Source organism: Protopterus annectens, chromosome 10.part0 (genome assembly GCF_019279795.1).
Source record: "Protopterus annectens isolate FY-2018-M chromosome 10.part0, PAN1.0, whole genome shotgun sequence".
In the NCBI taxonomy this organism is placed as follows: domain Eukaryota; kingdom Metazoa; phylum Chordata; order Ceratodontiformes; family Protopteridae; genus Protopterus; species Protopterus annectens.
The window spans coordinates 1,448,575,519-1,448,601,881 of record NC_056744.1 but is presented as its reverse complement, the minus strand read 5'-3'; the positions used below and the strand labels follow the sequence as shown (position 1 = coordinate 1,448,601,881).

The following is a 26,363-nucleotide window of genomic DNA, read 5'->3' as shown; positions in this document are numbered from 1 at the left end:
CAAAAACCAAATCAAAAATCATACTCCAAAATAAGGCATGGGCAACATGGCGTGCTACAAAAGCCCCTCTAGATCAAATTAAATTTCAGCAAATAACGAATGAGACAAAAAGATCCATTTTTCTAGATAAAAAAAACTACTACTTCCATCTCCAGCAAGGAAACCAAAATAACCCTCAAAAATGCTGGGCAGGTACAAATAAACTACTGCACCCAGGTTAAACTACCACTCCACCTCCCTCAGCCTCTACTGATAAACTACCAGAGGATGTCGCTAACACCTTTAACAGTTTCTTTACCGAAACTAAACAAGCCCTAGCTAGCCAATTACCCCTGAACTCCTCTAACATACAGGATACCATTCCCAGTACCCAGCCCTCCTTTAGCTTCCAACCAGTCTCTACAGCTTTCATTCGTACACTAATCAAAAAATTAAAACGTACTACCCCAGCTGCTGATCTTCTCCCTGCTGAATATTTGCAAATAGCTGCAGATACTACAGCGTACCCAACTTCCATTCTAATTAATCAGTCCATATCAGAACCTTCAGTCCTCTCTATCTGGAAAATATCTTGTGTCATACCCATCCATAAAGGTGGTAGCTCTACTGAATTATCTAATTACAGACCAATAGCCATCTTGTCACCTCTGGCAAAAATGATAGAAAAGTGCATCCATAAACAACTTCTGTACGTTCTAATCCAAAACAACCTACTGGATAATTCTCAGCATGGCTTCAGGCCACATCATAGTACTACCACAGCCCTCCTTCTCCTTCTCTAATGCTATAAACTATAACAGGAAAGTACAGTTGTGTACACTTACCATAAATGTAGATGTTAGAGTGTATTCACTGTTGCAGTCATCACATTTGGGTTATCTGCTTGCAGTAGCCCTCAGTCGGCCTGATTATCAAAGTCTTGGGTCCTGCGTTGGTTGCCGTCTCATCTTCCATGACGTCAGGTAGTCAGGGGTATAAAGCATACAGCCAATGCCATTACATCAGTTTTTTCTTGCCCCAGATGTCAGGTGTCCCACTAATGGGGAGCAATTAAATATATACATACAATGGTATACCTCCAACAAAAAAGCAAATACACCAAAAAGCTTTTAAGCATAGTAAAGGAGAGTAGAGGTATAGCTAAAAGAAGTCAGGGGCTGGAGAGAGGGTAACCAGGACTGCAACAGTGAATACACTCGAACATCTACATTTACGGTAAGTGTACACAACTGCACTATGCCCTTCGTGTTTCACTGTTGCAGTCATCACATTTGGGTAGATTCCCAAAGCTAAGGATGGGAAGAGGAATTTAGATAGCATAAGGACCAGCTATAAGGCCCTGCAAGACTGCAGTGGCAAAGCCAGCTCTGGATTTAGAGAAAACTGGCAATGGTAATGCTTGGTGAAAGTATGTACAGAACTCCAGGTAGCAGCTTCTAGGATGTCCCTGGTAGGGACACCTCTGAGAAAGGCTGTAGAGGTAGATACAGCCCTGGTTGAATGGGGTCTAATCCCCTGTGGGATAGGTTTTCCATGGTGCTTATAGCAGAAATTAATGCAATGGCCTATCCATTTAGAAATGGTTTGCTTTGAAATAGCCTTCCCCTCTGCCCCTGCAGCAAATGCCACCAGCAGTTGGTCAGATTACCTTTGAGGTTTAGTCCTGTCCAAATAAAATCTAAGTTGTCTGTGCACATCTAAAGAGTGCAGTATGCTTTCCCCTTTGTTCTGTGGATTAGAAAAGAAGGATGGCAAATGAATGGACTGATTAAGAGCCACACTGGATACCACCTTGGGCATGAAGGAGGGATGGGTCCAGAGGGACACCCTATCCGCATGAAAGATGATGACAGGCTCCACTGCCATAAGGGCCTGTAATTCTGATGCCCTTCTTGCTGAAGTGATTGCTAAAAGGAAGGCTGCTTTCCAAGAAAGGAAATTTAACTCTGCACTTGAAGCCGGCTCAAAAGGAGGAAGAGTGACTTTTTCCAAAACAAAGTTAAGGTCCCAGGCTGGAGTTGGGGCTCTCCTGGGTAGTCTTAAATTTCTGCCTCCTCTGAGGAACTGCTTGAGCAGTGGATGAGATAAGAGGGGAGGGTACTGTGTTATAATGAGCTGAAATGGCTGAGGCGTGAATTTTTATTGAGGAAAAAGACAGGCCCTTGGGAAGCATCTCAGTTAAGTATTGTAAAGTCTGAGGTAAATTGGGCGCTGCTGTGCTCATCCCTTGAGATTGGTTCCAGGCACAGAATCTTTTCCATTTTTCAGCATAAGATTTTCTAGTACTAGGCCTCCTTGCCTCTAAAATGACATCCATCACTGGTTTACTGAGGTATGGTAAAGGAGAGCTTAGGTAATTAGCCAGGCTGCTAGGTTCAGTGTTAGAAGTTGAGAGTGCAGAAACTGGTTCTCCTGCTGAGACAGCAGGGTAGGAGTCTGAGGCAGGTGCCATGGGGCCAACAGTGACACACTGCGCAGGAGGGGGTACCAGTGCTGGCGTGGCCAGTCTGGTGCAATCAAAATCATCCCCAGTTTGTCTTGCTTGATCTTTAGTACTACTTTGGAGAGCAGAGGCAGAAGAGGAAAGGCATAAATTGATAGAGTTTTCCAGCTGAAGGACAGGGCATCCAATTTCCAAGCTAGTCTGTGGGGAGTCCTTGAGCAAAATTTTTCCAATTTATAGTTCTGGGGAGAGGCAAACAGGTCTATATCTGGGCTCCCCGATTTGCTTGTCAACATGTTGAAAATCCTTGTTTCCAGTTTCCACTTGTGTGGTCCATGAGGTTTCTGCTTAGTCCGTCTGCCAGTGTATTTAGTTTTCCTGGCAGGAATTGAGCTTGTAGATGCACTTGGTAGCTCAAAGCTGTGTTCCACAATGCCATGGCTAGTCTGCAGAGGGGTTAAGAATGTGTACCCCCTTGCTTATGTACCACATAACAGTGGTATTGTCAGTCTTTACCATTAATTGTCCTGGAAAACTGTGGTCCTTGAAGGCTGTCAGAGCATTCTGTACAGCTAACATTTCTATATGACTGATCTGAAGGTGCATTTGAATTGGGTTCCAGTTGCCCTGAATGCACTTCCCTACCAGGTGCGGCCTCCATGCATAGTCTGATGCATCCGTTAGGGTTTGGGTGGCAGGGGGTAGTGTGAATGGTAGTCCCTTGTATTGGTGGCAGGCCTCTGCCCACCAAAGAAACACCAGGTGTGGGCAAGGAATGATATGAATCGTTGCTTCCAGATCCTGAGAATGTTGACACCATAGGCTTTTTAGATACCACTGTAGTTTCTTCATATGCAGTCTTGCACATGGAATTAGAAGAATGCAGGAGGCCATGAACCCTAAGGCTTGTAGTATTTGCCTTGCAGATAGCAGGGTTTTTGTGGCCACTTGTTTGAAGTAGGTTGTCAAGTGAATTTGTTTCTCTGGCGCGAGGAAAGCCATCTGGGAAGTTGTATTCATGCTTGCTCCCAGGAATACAATTTGTTGACAGGGTACCAGGTGTGATTTCTTTTTGTTTATGGTGTACCCCAGACAAGTTAATACCCTTTGTACAAAAGCCAGATGATTCAAAAGTATGTCTTGGTTTTCTGCCTGAATTAGACAATTGTCTAGGTATGGGTATATTTGAATATTAGTTTGTCTGCAAAATGCAATGACTGGAGCTAGGCACTTTGTGAATACCCTGGGCGCAGTAGATAACCCAAAGGGCAGTGCAGAGAACTGATAGTGTGTTTAGCTGTCTTTGAAGCGTAAGTATCTTCTGCAAGATTCCCCAATTGGGATGTGCAGGTATGCTTCCTTTAAATCTAGTGTTGCCAACCAGGCATCTTTACTTAGCATAGGAAGCAACTGGTGAAGAGTCAGCATCTTAAATTTTGGAATCACCAAAAAGGTGTTTAGAATAGACAGGTCCAGGACAGGATGCCATGAATTTTCTTTTCTGGGTACCAGGAAAAATCTCGAGTAGAAACCTTGTCCCTTTTCCTCTTCTGGTACCAACTGAATAGGGCCTATGCTTAAGTGAGAGAGTGCTTGCTTTTGGGCCTCTGCCCACTGATTTGGAGGTAGATCCGGCCAACTGCTTGGAGTTTGCAATGTGTAGAAGTGAAATCTGTATTCTTGGGACACTATATTTAAAACCCATTTGTTTTGGGTAATGAGTCCCCGGTTCTTTGCATGAAGTGCAGTCTTTCCCCCCAAAGGGGTAGTCAGTTGAGAAGTGCTTGGAAGTTTTACAAAGAAGTCATTGAGACAGTTTACCATGGGGGGGGGGTTATTACTCCCAGATTTGGAGGTGGAGCCCCCCCCACTACTTAGTCCTGTGCATCCCATGGGACTGAAGCCTGGGTGCTCTGCTGGATCTGGGTTTGGACCGAGAAGGTCTGGAAGAGATAGTAAAGGACCAATTCTTAGAAGGCCAATGCCTACTAAATCTTGGAGGTTGTACTTGCAAAAAATCTTTAACAGTTTGCCTAGATTTAGCTTTTTCCTCCATCTTTTTAAGAAATTCTTCTGCCTTGTTGCCAAACAGGTGGTCCTGATTCAAGGGAGCATCCAGTAATTTTGCTTTAACATGATCTGGCAAGTATTGTTCCTTAAGTCAAGCATGCCTTCTACATACAGACCCAGTTACCACAGCCCTCCAAGATGCCTCTAGTGAATCAAAACCACACTGCAATGTATGTTTACCAACTTCTTCAGCAGAATGCATTAAATCCTGTAAATAAGAAGTTATGTACTCACCATAACGTTCCATCTGAGTAGATATCTTCATTTGTCTGCAACCTTTGGGATACGGATCAGATCTCGGATCCTAGCCGGCAACTTCTATCACATCATAGATCCGAGCTCCTAGCTCCTCCCCTTACCCATAATCCCCTGCCTACCCTGACTGACCTCAGATCAAGTTTGCCCCATAGCACAGCTGATAAAAGTGTCCCAAAGGGAACAGATGCTAATAACCAGAGGAACGATCATTTTGGTCAGGGGGAAGGAGGGGGGGGATGGTTGCAGACAAATGAAGATACCTACTCAGATGGAACGTTATGGTGAGTACATAACTTCTTAATCTAAAGTAGGGACTTCATTTGTCAGCAACCTTTGGGACCGAGTCCCCAGCTACCTAAATATTGGGTGGCCTTCATGGAAGGATATTCCGGAGCACCGCAGAGCCAAAGGACGCCCTACCTCGGGAGACAACATCTATTTTATAGTGGCTGATAACGGTGTGAGATGAAGCCCAAGTGGCTGCGGAACAAATGTCATCCAGTGGAACCCTAGCTTGAAAGGCCACAGATGTGGCAATGGCCCTAGTAGAATGAGCATGGACTCCTTGAGGTGCAGGCCTTCCCGAGCTTTGATATGCTAAGAGAATACAACTCGAGATCCATCGAGAGAGAGAAACTTTAGAAACTGGCTTTCCGAAATTACTTTTGGCAAAGGAGATAAACAACTGATCGGATTGCCTATGATCAGCAGTTCTATGAATATAAAAACGTAGTTGTCTGTGTACGTCTAAGGAATGCAGCTTGTACTCTCCTTTGTTTTGAAAGTTGGGGAAAAACACTGGGAGATTGATGGATTGATTGATGTTCGCTTCTGAAGATACCTTAGGTAGGAAGGACGGATTGATCCTGTGGTAAACCCTATCCGGGTGAAAGACCAAATATGGTTGTTTGACACAAAGAGCTTGCAATTCTGATACTCTTTTGGCTGAAGTTATGGCCACCAAAAAGGCTGTCTTCCAAGAGAGAAATTTGAGATCAACCGTGGCCGCCGGTTCGAAAGGGGGACCCAGTCAAGGCCTGTAAGACTAGGGATAAATCCCATGGAGGTACCACCTCTTTGACTGGAGGCCTAAGGAGGAAGGTACCCTTGAGGAAGGTCTTACAGAGTTTGGAAGTGATGAGGGCCAGACTCTTGCCCCACGTGACAGTATGAGATTGCTGCAAGTTGTACCTTGACTGTGGAAGAACTAGCCCCCTGGTGAAAGAGAGAAGTTAGAAAATCTAGAATCGACGCTATCGGGGCTGTAAAAGGGTCTAAACGACGGTGTTCTGCCCAAATGGTGAAGCGTTTCCACTTACTCCGATAAACCCTCCTGGTGGAAGGCTTGTGAGCTGCTACAAGAATGGCTTTGACAGGTGATGAGATCCCGGGAGTCCTTATGAGGAGTGGAACTGGAGCAACCAAGCTGTCAGCTTGAGGTTGACCAGGTTCGGAGTCGGAAGATCGAGAGGGTGAGAAATGAGATCCGGGAGGGGATCCAGAATCCATGGTGGATACACTAGGTGAGACCATAGGTAAGGGAACCACGTCTGACGAGGCCAGAATGGGGCAATGAGGATCATCTTGCTCCCCAACTGCCTGGCTTTCTGCAATAATTTCAACATCAGGGGAAGAGGAGGATAGGCATAATGCAGAATGGGAGGCCAAGCATGAACTAGAGTGTCTCTCGGGGACTCCCCCGGAGGGGGGATCAGAGCGAAGTAATCGTTGCATTTGGTGTTTGAAGGAGAGGCAAAAAGATCGCAACAAGGTTGCCCCCATCGGGCAAATACTTGCTCTGCAACTCGAGGGTTGAGAGACCATTCGTAAGGAGTCAGGATAGTACGACTGAGCCTGTCCGCTAGAATGTTGGACAGTCCCAGAATGTGCGTTGCTATGAGAAAGCGGTTGGTGGAAATCGCCCATTCCCACACTCTCATGGCCTCGCGGCAAAGGGGGTAAGACCTGGTTCCCCCCTGTTTGTTGATGTACCAGACGACTGACATGTTGTTTGTCTGTACTGCAATCGTCCCTACCGGAAGAGAGTTGTGTAGTGCCTGCAACGTTAAAAGCACCGCCCTCATCTCTAGGATGTTGATATGCAAGGAGGTCTCTACGTCATTCCATGTGCCTTGGACTGTCCTGCCTGAAAAATGCCCCCCCCCAGGCGAGAAGCGTCCATGGTCACTGTGTCGACTGGCGGTGGTAGTGAGAAGGGACGTCCCGTGTGGAGGTTGGGTGACTGGAGCCACCACACGAGCGACCTTCTGCAAACCTTGCTTAAGGAAATGGGATGAGACAGGGGGTTGCGAGACAGGGACCATTGTACCTGGAGGGTCCACTGCAGGACCCTCATGTTCAACCGGGCCAATGGCAGCAGAGGGATTGCAGCCGCCATAGATCCTAACGCCCTCAGGACCAATTCCGCCGAAGGAGTTTGCAGTTGAAGGATGGCCTGCACGTGCAACATCAGGTTCCGAAGCCAGTCTGGAGTCAAGAACGCAAGCATCTGTCTGGAATCCAGTCTCGCCCCTATAAAATCCAACACCTGTGTAGGGATCAGAGAGGATTTGGACATGTTGATGGTTAATCCTAATAGTGGAGCCAGACTGAGGAAATAATCCCTGCATGAACAAAGTAGATGCCTTGTTGGGGGCCGTAAGGAGCCAGTCGTCCAGGTATGGAAAGACCTGAATTCCCTGGAGTCTCAGATGGGCCGCTATTATCGCTAGGACTTTGGTGAATACCCTGGGGGCTGAGGTGAGGCCGAAGGGGAGGGCCCTGAATTGAAAGTGACTGGCTCCCAAGCCAGAAGCGGAGAAACCTCCTGGAATGCCTGTCCACTAGAATGTGATAGTACGCTTCCTTGAGGTCTATGGAGCACATCCAGTCGTCCTCCCGCAATAAGGGGAGGACGGATTGCAACGTGACCATTCGGAACTTTTCTTTGGGTACCGCCAGGTTTAGGAGAGAGAAGTCGAGGATGGACCTCAAGTATGGCGCCAGAAAGAACCTGGAGTAAAACCCTGATCAGATTTGATCTGGGGGGATGGGCTGGATGGCTCTTTTTTGCAGAAGCTGCTGAATTTCTGCAGCAGCTGCCTCCCTCTGACTGGGTGGTACGTCGGGGAGGCCTCTGATTCTGAGGGTTATGATAAAGGGAATTTGGTAACCTCTGGATATAATACGAAGCACCCAGCGATCCGTTGTTATGGACTCCCACATTGCTAGGTGCCTCGAAAAACGCCCCCCCCGACTGCCTCCAGAGTGGAGCAGCCGGGTAACCCCTCAGGGGTTCTGCGTGGGCCTCTCAGAGAACGGTTCTCTGGACCCAAAATTCCTGGAACCCCCTCTGCCTCTGAGGCGGCGTCCTCCCTGTCCTCCTCTGCCACGAGAGGACTGGTTGTCCTGAGCAGACTGGGACTGATGCGATTTTCGGAACCATATCTTTTTCTGACCATTTTGGTTCTTGGAAAAGGACCTCTGGGGCACAGAGAAGCGGACTCCGACAGCAGACAAAGTCTTCCCATCTTTCTCGCTCTGGACAAGAGTGTCGCGAACGGTTTTGCCAAATAATGCAGAACCATCAAAAGGGGCATTCACGAATGACGCCTTAAAGGGTTCCGAGAAGTCACAGTGATGGAGCCAGGCCTGTCACCTCATGACAAGCCCGACTCCGCCTGCTCTAGCGGCTCCCTCAGTAGCATGAGACAACAACCGCATAGAGGTGTTAGAAATAGAGCGGAGGGTGGCCATTCGGGAGGAGTACAGATCCTTGTCTCCCTCCGACATGGACCCTGGGGAGGAAGCAGCGTATTCCTTAATTAGATCCTGCTGCATCCGAATAACGTGTGCCATGTAGTTCAAGGCCCTCATAGAGAAGGTCGCTGAACTGAAGGCCCGCTTCCCAAGATGGTCCATCGTGTGAGATTCCTTGCTCGGAGGATGAACTGTGGGGCTCTCCTGAGCCAACTCTTTCTTGGTGGCTGCAGCCACCAACATGGCATCCACAGGGGGACTTCTGCTCCAGTGTGATCTCTCTGCAGGGGGGCTCAAAATTTTGTCCAGGCGCTTGGGGATTGGCTCTACGGTGTCCGGTTCCTTCCAAGCCCTAGTGGATATGAGATCCACCAAGGGGTCGGGTGGAGGGGACACCCAAGAGATAGATGGTCCTGCCTCAAACGCCTCAAGGAATATGGACTCATCAAAGGAAGCCTTGGGGGCAGACCACCCACCCCTGATTTTGAGCATTTCCATGATGTCTCCGAAGGAGACATCTTCGGGGGGGTGACCTAGGGGAGCCTTCCCCTTCATCTAAGTCCGTAACTTCGGTGAGACTCTCAGGGGAGTCTATGTGCCTCCTCTTGCACTTTGCCTTGTGAGGAACTTCCTCGGGGGGCTGTTCGAGGAGTCCTCACAGGCTGCATCTTGTTCCACTGGAACTCCTAGAGGCGCTGAGGCAGGCTGCCCCGAGGGCCGGATGAGGGGAGCCAGGACCAGATGAGAAGGAGTGCGGGAGGGAGCCGAAGCCAGGACCGGAGGCCTGGAAGCACTCGACAGTGCCCTCTCCACCACAGCGAAAGCCGAGGGGGAGCTGCTCTCTGACGGATCCGAGACCCGACTCCCACTCGGATCCGAAGCGGGGATCGGACCCGGCGCCGAGAACTTCAGATCCGAGGGACCAGTGTGCTCCGACCGGGACGGAGCCGAAAGCATACCGAATCCCTCGGATCCGAAGCTCTGCCCACGGCTCCGAGAGGTCGAATCCGACAAACTCGAGGGAGCCGTCGGAGCCGATGTGCCCAGCACGGTCGGCTCCGACCCACCCCCGGATCCAACGTGGCTCGGCTCCGAGCGCTCCGACCCCAGAATGTGGGTCGGAGAAGGAGCAATAGGGGCGAAAAAAGGGGTCGAGCTCCCCCCCAAAGGGGTGGGAGGCAAGAGCACTCCCATCTGCATCTGGGCCTGGATGAATCTCCTCATCATCCGGTCCATGTCCGCATCTGACATGCTAAAGGTGGACCTCGAAGAGGCCACCGAGGCCGACCTGGAGTGCCGCCTCGATGACCTCGACGGGGACCGGGTCACCTCCTCCTCTGGTCCCGGGGAGAAACAAGGGGATCGGATCCAAGGAGGAGGAGACCTGGATGGAGAAGCCCTCTTGGCGGGCGGGGCCGATGAAGAGTCCTCGGCCCGCCGCTTAAGGTGTTTCTCCCTCCGCTTCTCTTTCCTGGACTCCCTATCCTCCGGAGCCGAAGCGGGAGGTTGAGTCCCGGTCGGAGGCCGAAGCAGAGTCTGGGGGTAAAAGGCCCGCCAGAACCAGCTTTGACCTCCGATCCTTAAGTGCCCTGGGGTTGAACGCCATGCAAATCGCGCAACCCGAAGAGAGGTATTCAACCCCAAGGCACCTAACGCACCGAGTGTGACCATCAGCCGGTGAAAGCTTGTGACCACACTCGGTGCATTTCGAAAAAATGGCTTTAGGGGCCTCCGACATAACTAAAGTAAAGCACACTCACTAGGCCCCTACATTCAAGACACACACACACACGCTATGACCAGCGGGTGGGGGGGGGGATTTAAATTAAAATTTAAGCTGAGTAAGCTAAAAATAATAAGTTTTAGTGTTAAGGGTAAACCTAACACGCACACACAATCACTCAATCAGATAAAGAAGAAAGAAAACTTTTTTCTCACAAAGTCGCCAAGAGCTCTGGAATCTAGCTGTTGCTTGAAGAGCGGCAAACTAGATCTGAGGTCAGTCAGGGTAGGCAGGGGATTATGGGTAAGGGGAGGAGCTAGGAGCTCGGATCTATGCTGTGATAGAAGTTGCCGGCTCGGATCCGAGATCGGATCCATATCGCAAAGGTTGCTGACAAATGAAGTCCCTACTTCAGATTGCTTATTTTCAGCACAATCAGGAGTCAACATTTTCTGTTTAAGCAATCCAATAATATTCAGCTACTTTAACATATGAAACTGGCAATTCAAGGCCCTAATGGCCAAAGTTTCAGAAGTGTATACCTTCTTACCCCATCTATCCAGTGCCCTGGAGTCTCTATCAGAGGGAGTAGGATTTTGGGCAGTAGTAGCTTTAATGCTCTTGGGTCCCTATGAAATGGTTTCAGGATCCGCAGTAGGATTTTTGAAAAGGAACTTGTGAGAGTCAGGTACACTAATATCTATCAGGTTTTATGGAAGCAGGAGGTAAAGAGTCAGGGGCCAAGCTAGATTCCGAAAAGGCATCATCAACAATGTCCAGTACAGGAGGTATAGCTAAAGGACTGTGCTGGGGCAGAAGTAAGAAATCCCCAAGCCTCTTTTTAGAATCGGAGAAATCCTGACTTTCCCAACGAAAATGCTCCCTGAGAGTATGCAAGGTTTCACCAAAAGAGAAATCCTCTAGGGGGGGGGGGGGGAGCAGAGGGAATAGATTCCTCAGCATCAGAATCCTCATAGGTAGATAAGGGATAATCCTGGTCATCAGAGGAAACAAATTTCAGAATCCTGGTCAGAAATATTATAAGCAAACTCAGTCCTAGGTCTCTTAGAGGGGGAAGGTTGGCTTCCCCTGATTAAAGTAATAAGGTCTTCAGCCATTCTTATTTGTTTTTTAGGCACAGAGGCCTGACCATGCAGGTCTGGGCGTCAGTTTCTAGGCATGGTTCGAGTTTTAGGCCTTGAAGAAGAAGATGGCATCGGTTTAATATGAAAGTCAGTAGGCCTGAATACACCCTCAGAAGCCGGTGCCTGCACAGCGGCTCCGGACCCATCCAAGGTAGAGACATCCGCAGGTTCCACAGTTGAAGCATCTCATGGCATACCGGACCCCGAATGGGTCTCAGTAGAGGCCTGCGAATCTGAAGTAGTGGGAAGCGTTGTTGGCAGCTTTGGACCTAGGCGGCCTGCCTCTGTCTTTATCTTTGCGTTTTTTTGGAATTTCGGTAGACGGATGGCTTACCAAAGACTTACCTGGATAATTGAACAGAGTACCAATATATTTAGAAGCGTAAATATACAGACGATGGATAGTTTGTTGCTTAAATAAGGCACAAAACTGACAGCGAGGTATGTCGTGGTCAGGGCCTAGGCAAGGAATACAGTACGAATGAATATTTTTATGAGGTATTTGCTTTCCACAAGAAATACAGTTACTGACTTTTATTGACATCAGTTTAGAGCAAGAAAAAGTTTCCCCAATGGGGTAAGTTAGCTTTAGTTGAAGACTTCGATTCTGAAACTCGAAAACGAAAATTTCAGGAGTTGGCTGACAGCACTTGCGAACTGCTTCTGCTTCGGGCACGGCAAGAAAGACTGATGTAATGGCGTCGGCTGCATGCTTTATACCCCTGACTACCTGACATCACGGAAGATGAGACAGCAACCGATGCAGGACCCAAGACTTTGATAATCAAGCCGACTGAGGGCTACTGCAAGCAGATAACCCAAATGTGATGACTGCAACAGTGAAACACGAAGAACATCAATAAGAAATTATCCTCAGCCCTTTTTTTGGATCTCTCCAAGGCTTTTTATATGGTTAACCACCATCTACTCATCCACACCCTGACAACAATGTCTCTAGGCAATCACTCTCTCCATTGGTTTGAATCCTATCTGCACAATACACATCAAGCCGTCCTATGGCAGAACAAACTATCAAACCTCCTACTCAACACCCTAGGTGTCCCCCAGGTGTCTATTCTGGGACCACTTCTGTTTTCCATTTTTATTAATGACCTCCACACTGTCATCCCAAAAGCTGACTGCATTCAATATGCAGATAACTCCACGTTGATCTGCACTGCCACCTCACAAACAGAGATGCAGACGAGTACTTTTAACTTAGTTGGAAATTGGCTTGTTGCTTGCTGTCTGATTCTAAAGCCCAATGAAACAAAGCTCCTACTTTTCTCCCCCATCCAAAGATCCCCGGCGTCATCTCTCACCATAAAATTTAATAATGGTACCATAATCTCCTCAGAGGCACACACAAAACTCATAGGAGTTACTGTAGACAACAATCTTAAATTTGATGTGCACATCAACAAAACTATCAAAACCATTAATAAAAAACTGGGCTCACTATATAGGATAAAGCCGTTCCTAACCCCACCTGCTAGGACTGCCATTGCCCACTCGCATCTACTCTCTACACTCTTCTATGCTTCCCCTTTACTTGCCAACCTAAATAAAACTGAACTTAATAAACTTTCTAGCTGCTATAATAACATAGCTAGATTTGCCACTGGCCTGCCCTAAAGAACGCATCACTGTATAAACCTAAATGATCTCGGATGGCTAGAGCTACCCAAGCAGATACAGTTTAACCAACTTATTGTGGCTCACAAAGTACTTAACCAACCTGAAAATACACCTGCACTGAAAAACCTCATAGATTCCCACTCCAACCTCAGACCACTTCACTCATCTAATAGACTGGTAGTACAAACTATCAAATCCAACAATTCAGCCGGAGACTGCCTGTTTACTAACTCTGTTGGCAAAACTTGGAACTCACTACCTGCTAACATTACCCTAGACACCACCCTATCTCAATTCAAGAAAACTCTCAAGCAGTATTTCAAGTCTCAATGGTTATGTCCTTCCTCCAAGCCTGACTAAATATTTAGTCTTACTAGTGTACTGATACTATTTTTGTAAATGGAACTAAACTGTGTTTTAATTGTTAAGCCAAATTAGAAGTTTGTGAGTTTGCATAACTTTTACTCCTCAACAGAGTCTGTAAATTGTGTTTTATTTGTACTACGTTAAGATTACTTTTGTTTAATTTGTACTTTAAGATTGCTTATGTAACTACCTTTGGAGCTTTTCTCCCCGGGCCTCTGCTGAAAATGGACATGTATCCAGTCTGACTATCCCGGTCAACAAATGTAAAATAAAAATCTTCCAAGACTCCAGCTCACCAAACCAAAATCAAAATCTGCAACAGATCTGATGAATCCCTCTACTCTTCCAGCATGGTCACTAAAAGGAATAGGTCTCCCTTACAGCTTTGATCAGCCACTTCTACCACAAAGTACAAAGCTCAGTGAAAGCAACGCTAAATTAAATCACAATACTGTCCCCGCATCACAAAATATCACTCAATTTTTTCTAGTCACTTCTCCACTATATCCACAGCCATAATCCATACATTGTCTTTTTTCACTTTAACTCTCAATCCTCACAGTGTGCTTTCTAATACCATCGCAAACCTAGGTTTATTTCCATTAAATGTCATACACAGCTTATACCTTAATGTTAATTCTCTAGCTTATTTTAATGAACACACAGTGTTAAATTAACAGTCTTTTGCACACATAATTGACTCTTACTGCATATATCAAATATTGGATTATCTATCTGTTATTGTGGAGTTTCTCTCCCCAGGACTCTGTTGAATAGCAGGTAGAAACCTCAGCAGGACTTTCCTGGTTAACTTATTTAAATAAAGAAATAGATAAAGGGTGTAACTAGAACAGCAGTTTGGCAAAAAACAGTAGAAAGCAAGACAGACAGAAAGTAGTCCGAGGAAGAGACAAAGTAAATATTTTCAGAAACAAGACTTCTCTCAAGTTTTCTAGGCTGTTACTTTAGTACTATGCTACTGTGTTTATCTACTTATAGACTGCAATAGTTATTAACTCAGTAAATTTAACAGGTTTGAACTTTCCAGGTTTTGTTGCAAAACATCACTTTATAGTAGCAGCATCCCCCTTATTATATTCTCATTCTTCACAAAACCATTTTACACTGTTGCTGTTAGCTGGTTTGATAGTATTTTCTGCCGTGTTAATATTAACATACCTGATAATAAACAGTGACTTCTGAATTGGCATCACCTTTGTTAAGAGACTTCACTTTACACAGATGGGGTTTTTCAGGCAATTCCACCACTTGAAACTGAACTGGTACACGTTTTTTCAGTGGTCTGAATTTCAGTTTGCTGGAAAAAAGTAATTAAAAACAAGACAAAAGCATTAGTGATGAGTACGATGCTATCTTTCTTTTTCTCTTCTGCCCTCCCCAGAACACTGAGGCCTAATCCCAAATATATACCTGTTTCATCCTTTCCCTCGTGTCTGAGGACATGCAGACAGGGAGGTGACGGACACCATGGACTAATTCTGTCATCAGGTAGCAAACAGAAGATTTTGCATGCTCCTTACTCCCCTTACGAAGTTCAACAGCCATACTACTGAAGAAGGACCTAGAACAACCACCACTGGAGTACACACACAAACTTGCATACACATTGGTGCCCCCGCTACTTGATTCAGAACTATCAACTGAGTGGGCACAGTGGTCTTTGGATCCTTTTCAGGCATAAACTGGTTCATTAAGGCATTGAATTAAACAGCATCACATACAAAGTACAATTGTAATATAACAGACTCAACAATCGCATTCTGCACAACTTACTTGAGCTTTGTCATCACAGGTAAGACTATATAATTGCAAAGTAATATACACAACAGAGTTTTATAAACACCACCACACAAGAAAATATAAAATATAGGGCAATAGTCATACATATTATACTGAGACACCCACACACCACACACACACACACACACACACACACACACACACACACACACACACACACACACACACACACACACACACACACACACACACACACCCACCACACCCACCACACACAAATAATAAAGAGAGGGTTAATTTGCCAAGACAGGTTTGTTTGTGTCTTTCGGCTTTTCCCGGTTAGGGGTCGCCACAGCGGAACTCCGGTCCGCTAATGATTGGTAGTGGATTTTTACGTACCAGGTTACCAGCCCTGACACAACCTTCAACGAAGGCATGCCCCATTCACGTATGCCTCAGAAGACGCTCTAGCTGAGAATCAAACGGGACAACGTCTTGCTATGAGGTGACAACGCTACCGCAGCACCACCACCGCAGTATGTACTGTTTTCAAAAATTAGTTATTCAGCTAGACTAGACTGCTGACTAGAAGAGATATGGAATTGTTTACTCATTACTATCAAAACAATGGCAGTGCATATTTTTCTAACATGCTTTTTAAGGGTGTTACAAAATTCAGACAGAAGAAATATCTCTAACTTCTCTTGGGATTTATTCTAGTGTGTTTAGGGAAGTTTAGAAAATAGATGCTTTTTCTGAACTGGCTAGTGTACATTGTGGTTGGTGGTGGTGGTGTGTGTGTGTGTGTGTGTGTGTGTGTGTGTGTGTGTGTGTGTGGAATGATCAGCTGAGCATCAGTTGTATTTCTCAGGGAGTAGTTTGAATCTCTGAACTGTAAGAATTTACTGGGTGGTGGACAGCATCATGCAGTAGTTTGAAAGCAAGTGCGTTTAAGAGTAAAAGCATCTCTGTTTACTGGCAGGGATTTTGATCTGCTGATTTTGACAGCAGTGTTCACTTTCTAGGCTGGGGTGTATAAAAGCAAATATTTTGTTCTGTTTTTTGGAGTATGTTAAGGTTTTGGGTGGAACTGAAGGCAATGAGGGAATATTCTATTCAGTCCTGTTCATCTACTTCTTGCCTTGCTTCTGTTATAAAGATGTAGGAAATCATGTAAGCTGCTTTGAATTGTGCTAGGACTTGTTGACTGCATGTCAATCTGCGGTGTGAAGTAAAGTGTTTGGCCAAGAGGTAGACCACAGCAATGACTGGTCTTCTGGGTCTAATATACCTAAGTAATGGAGCTACCAAGTATTTTACAAATTCCAAACAACATTACAGTGGAGTTTGTGGTATTCAGTGTGACACTGCTATCATAAAAATAATTACAACCCAAGTCAGCTTGCATGGAAGTGATGATATCCTTTGAAATTTAGCAGCTCTTATGATTACTATATTATCTGCATAAGGAATACAGTTTAAATCTGGAATGTTACACTACAGATCAGTGACGGACAGTGAAAACAACAGTGGGCTTAGGACGGAACCTTGAAGTACTCCTGTACTTGCATGCAATGGAACAGGTTGCAATTCTGTGTCTAATTCTGAATGCACGCTTTCCTAGATGATTTGCAAATCATGCACACACCCGAGTTCAGAACTGGCATCTTTCCAGTTTGAACAAAAGCAGGTTGTGATCAAAAGACTCAAGTGCACTACTGAGATCAATTAACAAAGCTCCTGTTAGTTTACCTGGTCAGCATTACTTACGATACCATTGGTAGCAGCAGTGCTATACGCTGGTCTAAACCCCATGTTACTTGCCAGATAGGATATCAAATGGAATAACAACTTTTAGAATACTCATACACAATTTTTCCAAGATGTATGCAAGTGGGTCTAGGTTAGCAATAGGCCTAAAATCTTCTACTTCTTTTGGGTTATCTACTTTGGGGAAAGGGGTAAGAGATGCAAGTTTAAAGAGATCTGTAATGGATTCGGTGGTAAAAATTAGACTATCAATGTGTGTAGGTGTAACAGTTGGGGATAAACTATGTAGAACCCACTATTACAGTGGGTTGGCAAAGTATTTTGTCCAGGTGTTCTTTTACCTGTTTTTTGGTTATTACTCTACAACAACCTTAAAAAGGGCACAGTAAACTCATTCCAAGGGGCGGTGAAAGCCAAACACACTCTGGCTAGGCTTGTAAATGCCCTAGGGCAGATAGCCTAGTATGAACCTATGAGCAGCTGCTAGGCAGAGACACGTGCTTATCATTGGTAGATTCACTGCCTGCAGTGCACTCTGGCTTCCACTGGGTGTAAACCAAATAACATGCTAAACTACTTCCCTCCCCAGGGGCTGACAGTTGATACCTACTTTCATACCCATTCTCTAAAAGCCAACATCTTCAATTAAACCCCAGTCACCCGAGCTGCAGTCACAGGTCTGTCCCTTTGTACAACAGAGATTGCCCAACCAATGACTGGTACAAATAAATGTAGGAGGGGAATTGTAGTTGTCTGTCAGTTAATTTCTTTATTATCGTTTCCTTTCCTTTGCTCTTTACTACATTTTTCCTATCCCTTTTGTTTTATGAACTTTCTCGTGGCTGACCATCACCTTAGCCTCCCCCTGGTTCTATGTCTGGGGCCACTGAAGACAAAACAGGATTCTAGTACACAGCCATACTGCTACTGGGAAGTGTAATTTAACACCCAGGTTGAAGCACTGGCTATAGCAGCAATGTAATCCCGTAGCTTTGTCGGCTCACAGCAAGAGGCTCTCCGGTTTGATTCTCGGCTGGAGTGCCTTCTGTGTGGAATCTGCATGTCCTCCCTGCGTTTGTGTGGGTTTTCTTTGGGTACTCCCATTTCTTCCCATATTACAGAGACATGCATCTGGAGCATTTCTACTCGGGCCTATGCTGAAAATTGGCTTTGTTCCAAGTCGGACTTTCCCGGTAAAACAAATGTTAAATAAATAAAATAAAAAGCCTTACTAAGGCATTTTAAAAAGCTCCTCTTCAAACTCAGGTTCCAGAAGATTTTGGAGTAACAATTCCACCAATATAAACTCAAACTTGGACACACAGGATGGAAATTCTGTGGCCTAAGCCCTAGTGAAGAGCACGACAATGCATTATTGAAATCCCACAATTATAAAAGTTTACTTAGATGAAGCACCACAGGGGACAGGGGGAGAAAATAATGCACATAGTGCACACATCAATCACTAATATGGAATGCTCACAAATCGGCAATAACTTACTTCACAGAACTTTCTACAGAGGGTTGAACACTTGTGTACAATTTATACTACTGTAGCCAAGACCCCAAAGGGGGCAGAAGGATCACAGGAATAACTGCAGATTTCAGGGCAAGACACCATGAAAGTACAGTTTTGTACCTACCATAAATGTAGATGTCCGAGAGGTATGCATCTGCAGTCCTAACAAATGGGTTGTCCTGGCCTCAGGCAGCCCTTCGGTCGGCCGGATTCCAAAGTCTGGGTCTGGCCTCGGCTGATGTCGCACTTCACCCGACGTCATAGCTGCTGTCAATTGGGTATAAAGGCATCAGCCGACGCCATATTCCTCAGTGTTTCTTGCCCCAGATGCCAGGTGCCCTCTAGGAAGGCTAAATTTGGGTAAATGCAAATGATTCCAAACAGTAGAGAGCAAATAAAAATAAACAGGTATATACATATATACAAACAAATACACCATAATAGATTCCCCCAGCTAGCTACAAGATGGGCAAATACCTTAGGAGTACCACAGAGGGGAAGGAGGGTGGGTAATCCTGACTGCAGATGCATACCTCTCGGACATCTACATTTATGGTAGGTACAAAACTGTACTATGTCCTTCAAGGATGCATCTGCAGTCCTAACAAATGGGTAGAATACCATAGCCAAACTGGGGGAGGAGGTACTAAGAAGATTATGGTGTAGTTAAGATCCCTTGCAAAACAGCAGTGGCAAAACCTGCTCGGGATCTGGAGTATAAAGGTAGATTATAATGCTTGGCAAATGTATGCACGGAGCTCCAAGTAGCAGCCTCTAAAATGTCTTTGGTAGCCACTCCTCGTAAAAAAGCTGTAGTAGTGGCTGTAGCCCTTGTGGAGTGAGGTCTGATGTTTTCTGGAGTTGTCTTTCCATGAAAAGAGTAACAAAATCTAATGCAATTTCCTATCCATTTTGAGATTGTCTGTTTTGAAATTGCTTTTCCCTCCATTCCTGTTGCATATGCTACCAGAAGCTGGTCAGTTTTTCTATTGTTCTTGGTTCTGTCCAGGTAGTAGCGCAATTGCCTGTACACATCCAAGGTATGTAGTAGTCTTTCCCCCCTGTTCTGTGGGTTGGGGAAGAATGTTGGTAGGTGGATTGCTTGGTTTAATGATACCCTGGAGACCACCTTTGGCATAAAAGTAGGATTAGTTCTCATGGACACTCTATCCTGATGGAAGATAAGGAAGGGCTGTACTGCCATTAATGCCTGTAATTCAGAAACCCTTCTTGCTGAAGTGATTGCAAGCAGGAAAGCAGTTTTCCAAGATAAGAACTGTAATTCTGCTGTTGCTGCTGGTTCAAAAGGGGGAAGTGTCAACTTTTCTAACACAAAGTTCAGGTCCCATGTAGGCAAAGGTGGCTTCCTTGGCGGCTTTACATTTTTAATTCCTCTCAGAAACTGCCTGAGTAGAGGATGAGAGAAGACTGGAGGATCCATGTTGTATTCTGCTGAAATTGCTGATGCATGAATCTTAATGGAGGAGTAAGACAGGCCATTGTGGAAAAGCTCTGCTAAATATTCCAGGATGTTAGCTATGTTTGCCAATGATACATTTTCTCCTTTTGCTGCACTCCAAATGAGGTATCTTTTCCATTTTGCTGAATAAGTTTTCCTTGTTGAGGGTCTGCGAGCCTCCAAGATAATGTCTTTAACCCTTTGAGATAGATCTGGGTTATTTTGTTTTATGTAATGTTCCAAGCAGCTAGCTGCAGTGTTTCAAGTTTGGATGCAGGATTTTGAAGTTGTTCTGTGTTAGCAGTAAAGGAACTAGGGGTAGAGGCCATGCGTGTTCCCCGAGACATACTCCTCAGTAGCGGGTACCAATGTTGCCTCGGTCAGTCTGGAGCTATCAGGATGATCCTTGGGTGATCTTCTTTGATCTTCAGTAGCACTTTGTGCATCAAAGGAAGAGGTGGGAATGCATATGCTGTCAGGTTTTCCCAACTGAAGGATAGGGAGTCCACCTTCCAAGCAAGTGGGTGGTATGTCCTTGTGCAGAATTTTTTCAATTGGTGGTTGTGTGGGGATGTGAACAGGTCTATTTCTGGCAGTCCCCATTTTCTTGTAATGGACTTGAAGATGTCTGGATGCAGCATCCATTCGTGGGCATCCGTGGTAGTTCTGCTTAAGATGTCTGCTAGTATATTTTCTTTTCCTGGCACAAATATGGCCTGGAGCTGAATGTTGAGGTTCAGGGCCACAATCCAGAGGTCCATTGCCATCCGGCATAGAGGATATGAATGTGTGCCTCCCTGTTTGTTGATATACCACATAACTGTGGTGTTGTCCGTCCTTATCAGCAAATGACCCTGTTGAAGAAACGGTCTGAATGACTGAATTGCCTGCTTTACTGCCAGCATCGCTTTTTGATTGATGTGTAGGTTCAGCTGGTCTTGTGTCCATAAGCCTTGTATGCACTTGTCCACCATGTGTGCCCCCCAACCGAGGTCTGAGGCGTCCGTGGTGATAGTCTGGCTTGGGTGAGGGCTGTGGAACGGCAGTCCTTTGTTCAATTGACAGGCCTGAGCCCACCACTGGAATTCTTGCTTCAGGCATGGAATTATTGGAATTTGGGCTTCTAGGCTGTGCTTGTGCTGAGACCATAAATTCCTCAGGTACCATTGTAACTTCCTCATATGTAGTCTGGCATGCGGAATTAATATTATGCAGGATACCATGTAACCCAGGGCTTGCAGGACTTTCCTTGCTGCAAGCTGGTTCTGCGTTGTTAATGCCATGAAATAGAGTGGTAGTTGCTTTTGCTTTTCTGCTGTGAGGAATGCCATTTGGTTTGATGTGTCCAGTTCTGCACCCAAGAAAGTTATCCTTTGGGATGGAATCAGCCTTGACTTTTTTATGTTGACTGTGTATCCCAGGGCTTGCAATAGGTGAATAACCTTTCTCAAATCTTTTGTTAATTTGTTTTTGTTGTCCGCTTGTAACAGGCAGTCGTCCAGGTATGGATAAATTTGAATTCCCTGAAGCCTGCAATGAGCAATTACTGATGCCAGGCATTTCGTGAATACTCTGGGCAGTAGATAAGCCAAAGGCAATGCTGAGAATTGATAATGCTCTGATCCTGCAAGAAATCTGAGGTATCTTCTGCAATTTGGTGGTATGGGGACGTGCAGGTATGCCTCCTTGAGATCTAGAGTTACCAGCCAAGACTCCTTGCCCAGCATGGGAAGAAGTTGCTGTAGGGTCAGCATCTTGAATTTTGGAACAATGAGATATGTGTTCAGAGCGGACAGGTCGAGAATAGGTCTCCATTGGTTTTCCTTTCTTGGTACCAGGAAAAGTCTGGAATAAAATCATTGCCCTTGTTCCATAGACGGTACCTTTTCTATAGCTCTCATCCTTAGTAAGTGGTCTATTTGTTCTAGAGCGTTTGTCTTTTGGTTTGGTGGTAGGTTTGGCATTCCTCTCTTCCTTGGTAGAGTATGGAAGTGAAACCTGTAACCTTTGTCTATTGTCTGTAAAATCCATTTGTCTCCTGTAATGTAATGCCAGTTTACTGAAAATAAGGCTAGCTTCCCGCCTAAGGGTGCTTCTAGTTGTTCCCTGGTAGGCGGTTTCAGAGCCAAGTCACTGTGATTGTCCTGTGGAAGTGGTAGTGGCTGGATCTGTGGCAGTACTTCTCTGGTTGTTAGGCTGCCACTGACATCCCCTGTAGGCACCTCTGGATTGACCTCTGCCTCTTGGGCGCCTATTTCTGCCTCTCTGTGCTCTGGTGGTGTCTGGAAAGGACCAATTATTGGAAGGCCAATTCCTACTAAACCTCGGAGGCTGGACCTGTAAGAAATCCTTGACTGTTTGGACAGATTTTGCTTTTTCTTCCACCTTCTTTAACACTTGCTGTGCAGGGGAGCCAAACAAACTGTTTTTCCATGGGAGCATCTAGGAGCTTTGTCTTTACATGGTCTGGTAAGGATTGCTCTTTTAACCATGCATGCCTTCTGATCACTGTACCAGTCATAGCTGATCTAAAGGAAGCCTCCAGTGCATCATAGCCGCATTTTAAGGAATGATTACTGACCTGCTGAGTGTTATGTACCAATTCCTGAAGGGACTTGCGGTCTAAAGGTTCAGGAGAGGACAGTTTTTTAGTTAGCTGATCTAACAAAAATTCCTGATACTGAATCATGTGGAATTGACAGTTTAAGGCCCTAGCCGAAAGAGTAGCAGAAGTATAAACTTTTTACCCCATCTCTAAGGCCCTAGATTCTCTTTCAGAGGGGAGGGGGTTTTTGGCAGAGGCAGCTGCTACAGCTTTGGGGCCCTGTGAAATAGTTTCAGGATCTGCAATAGGAGCCTTATACAAGTGATAATGTGTGTCTGGAACCCTGTAGTATCTGTCGGGCTTAGCAGGGGCCGGGGGAAGAGAGTCAGGGGCAGTGCAAGCATCATTAAATGCATCATCCACAACTGTAAGTACTGGAGGAATGGCTAAAGGCCTATGCTGTGGCAAATGTAAAAAGGTCCTAAGCCTTTTCCTAGAGTCTGAAAAATCCTGGCCCTGCCATTGAAATTGTTCTCTCATAGCATGCAAGGTTTCCCCAAAAGAAAATTCCTCAGGAGGAGAGGCAGAAGGAATGGAGTCTTCTGCATCAGAGTCCTCATATGGAGAATAAGGGCCTTCTGGAGGATTTGAGTTTTCTGAATCATCAGAGGAATAATCTGTAGAAACTGGCTCAGGGGGCTCTGCTCTAGGCCTCTTCTCTGGAGGGGGATGAGAGGCCCTGTCAGGGTGAGGTTGGGATCCCCTGATCAAAGAAATGAGATCCTCTGCTAGGCTAAGCATTTGAGTACTAGAGCTAGGCCTGTGTGAGGGGGTTTTAGCAGGCACGGTCTTAGAAGATTTAGCTGCTTTAGCCCTAGAAAAGGCCTTAATTGACATGGATGCAGGGGGCCTAGCAGCTCCACGTGCAGGAGTAGATATATCTAAAGGGATAGTATCTGATAAATCCTGAGAACCTGCAAGAGCAGGTGGAAATTCAGTAGCAGATTCAGCCATGCTGGATGAGGCCTCGGTTGTAGGAGGCATACTTTCGGCCGAAGGAAGAACCGAGTACTTGGTTTCAGCCGAAACCGAGACACTCGAGGTTGGCTTAACCGCGGTTTCGGCCAAAACCACGGACCGCGAGTGTCGGCCCTTTTCCTTACGCTTTTTAGCTACTTGTGAAGTCGGAGTCTCCGACGGCATGTTGTAAGCAAAAGCGGAGCCGAAAAACTCCTCTGCAAACTCCGACCGACGTCTAAGTGTCCGTTGGTTGAAGGAAGCACAGGCTAGACAAGCTGCTACGTCGTGGTCTGGGCCTAAGCAAGGAAGGCAGTAAGAGTGGAAATCTTTATGAGGTATTTGTTTCCCACAAGTTAAACAGTTATTCACTTTTTCTGACATCGGCTGAGGCTAGAAAGAGTCCCCAATGAGGTACTTAGCTTTTTAGAAGTCTTCGGTAGTAGCAATCTCTGGTTCTGACCGACCGGCACTTGCGAACAGCTTCTGCTTTGGGCGCCACGCGGCAAGATAGACTGAGGAATATGGCGTCGGCTGATGCCTTTATACCCAATTGACAGCAGCTATGACGTCGGGTGAAGTGCGACATCAGCCGAGGCCAGACCCAGACTTTGGAATCCGGCCGACCGAAGGGCTGCCTGAGGCAGGACAACCCATTTGTTAGGACTGCAGATGCATCCTTGAAGGACATCTAAAGTTACGCTAATGCCCTACATTTGGAATGAAAGCCCAAGCTACAGTTTGTTTTTCCATAGTGACAGGTGCATACACTGGCCAGGACAAGGACAGCTGGAGATCTGCAATAAACCATACAAGTCCCGACTAAGTGGCTATCCAGCAGAAACAATCCTAAGGCAACAGCTTCTTTTTGCTAAACAGATTTTCAGGGACCAGCATCAATGACAATAGTTCTTATTCACCTTTGTGACAGTCTGCATATCCCTGTGGGCACTCTTGAGGGTGCAACTCAAGGACAAGAAGAAAGGAATGCATGTCTTTTTTTTTAGGTATGCCTTTCTTTTTCATCTTCTTGTCTGTCAGTTCAAGAAACTCTCTCTGAAGTACTAGCTTCCAACATATTTGATCCCTCTTTTAGTTTTAACTGTCACCCTCCACTGGACTTGGCTACATTTACTTCTATCCCATCTCTCCAGGACCAGCCCAATTGTTCTTCTGCTAGCACCTAATCATCCTATTCCCGCCAATGTGTTCCATGGGGGGGGCTGCAAGCAAACTTGGGCTATGCAAGAGCCCAAGGACCCATTCATTCCTGCAAAGAAATCCTACTCGGCTCATTTGTTCTCCCTCAGGTGGCAGCGAGACTGCCAGCTTCAGGTCCTAAGTGGCTAACCTATCCCTCCCACAGACAGTTTGATGACTCACAGATGCTGCCTGGTCAGGAGGAAGACGCAATTATGCAATTTCCCACGTGTACCTCCCCTTCTCTGGTTCCAGAGCACAGTTCCACATCAAAACAGAAAGCTAGTCCTAGCCATTACAGGCAGGTGACACCCTCATCCATCAGTAGGTGTTATCAATGCCACAGTTCAAGCAGCCTCCCTCCCTATATTGGCTGCTTAAACTCATCCTCATCCACCCTGTCTCTTAGACACTAATGTCACTAATCCAACACAAGCTGCCCAAGCTATAATCAGACGTCAGTCCCTCTAAACAGCATGGGGACAGATTTTCTGTTAAGATTTTTCTCTAACAAAATGCTTTTTTTTAAAAGTTTTTAATGTTATTTCTATAGCTTTGTTAAATGCATTATGGTTTACAATTATAAACATAATGTGAATATTTCAAACAAAAACAAACTGAATAAAAAAATCCTTTGATACCATCTACTAATAGACTACAGTAGGGAAACAACCGCACTCAAACTCTTTCATACGAAAGGACATCTTTCTTCTCTAGCATAGGCAAATCAGGATAATTTTCTAGTACTTAATGACTGAAAATGTTAGCCAAAGGTGACCTACTCACTAAAAGAAAACAGCCAGGTAACTACCACTTTTTGAAGCAGCAAGATGAAATAATGATGGCACCTAACAAATACTCCTTTTATGGAGGGCTCATAATACATAAAGGACAGGCAGTGTCATGCAAGGGGGGCACACAACTGCACTGCTGAAATGTTACAAATACTTGTACAGCAATTACTCAGGAAGATTTTCCTGACCTAAGTTGGATCCCACACATGCTGATCTGACAGGAACAACAAAACTTCCAGATTTCTAGAACCCGTGTTCACAGCCAATGGCATGAGCTTTGAGCACAGAATACTTTTATCCAAATGTGTCTCCTGCAACATTGCTTCTTTCACCCTATATTTCTTGATATAATTCAATGCTCTTTGCTTTTGGTCTATACCTGTGTAAGGACAGAGTAGCCACCATGACAGAAAGCAGTTACTCCCACTTATTATACATGATAGTTGTTTTGGATACATATTTCAAACTTTTAGATTACACATACTCACTACTGCTTGACAAGCTGAACTCTTATGAATTGCTTCTTGTCATCTCTATTTGGACCTGTATTGCATTTTTCAGATCTTTTTACTTCAATGAAACACAAACATGAAGCTAAACAGTCTTGGAATCCCCATTGCCCTTTTAACTTAACAAAAAAAAAAAAACACACACACACACAAAAAGATATATACATTCAAAAAATGAAGTTTACCACTCCATATAGAGCAGTTGGCCCAACTCAGTTTGCACCCATAGGCAATTCCTATTCTAAAATTAAAATTACACACTAAACAGCATGCTGTGTACCTACTTATAGTATTTTCTTTTCTTATCTATATTCCTTTCCCAGATGTGAAAAATACTTTGCATGCTTCCAGTCAACAGTAAATGTTAGCCCTAAGAAAAAGTGCACT

The 26,363-nt window shown here is 45.4% G+C and overlaps 1 protein-coding gene across 1 annotated transcript in view; it reads right to left on the bottom strand.

Moving 5' to 3' along the window:
• NRDC (nardilysin convertase) overlaps positions 1-26,363 on the bottom strand; it is an 853,803-nt gene that overhangs the window by 391,233 nt on the left and 436,207 nt on the right. The window contains exon 25 of the mRNA XM_044086887.1: positions 14,582-14,720. Coding sequence (XP_043942822.1) covers positions 14,582-14,720 — 139 coding nt within the window. The remainder of the gene's footprint in view (positions 1-14,581; positions 14,721-26,363) is intronic.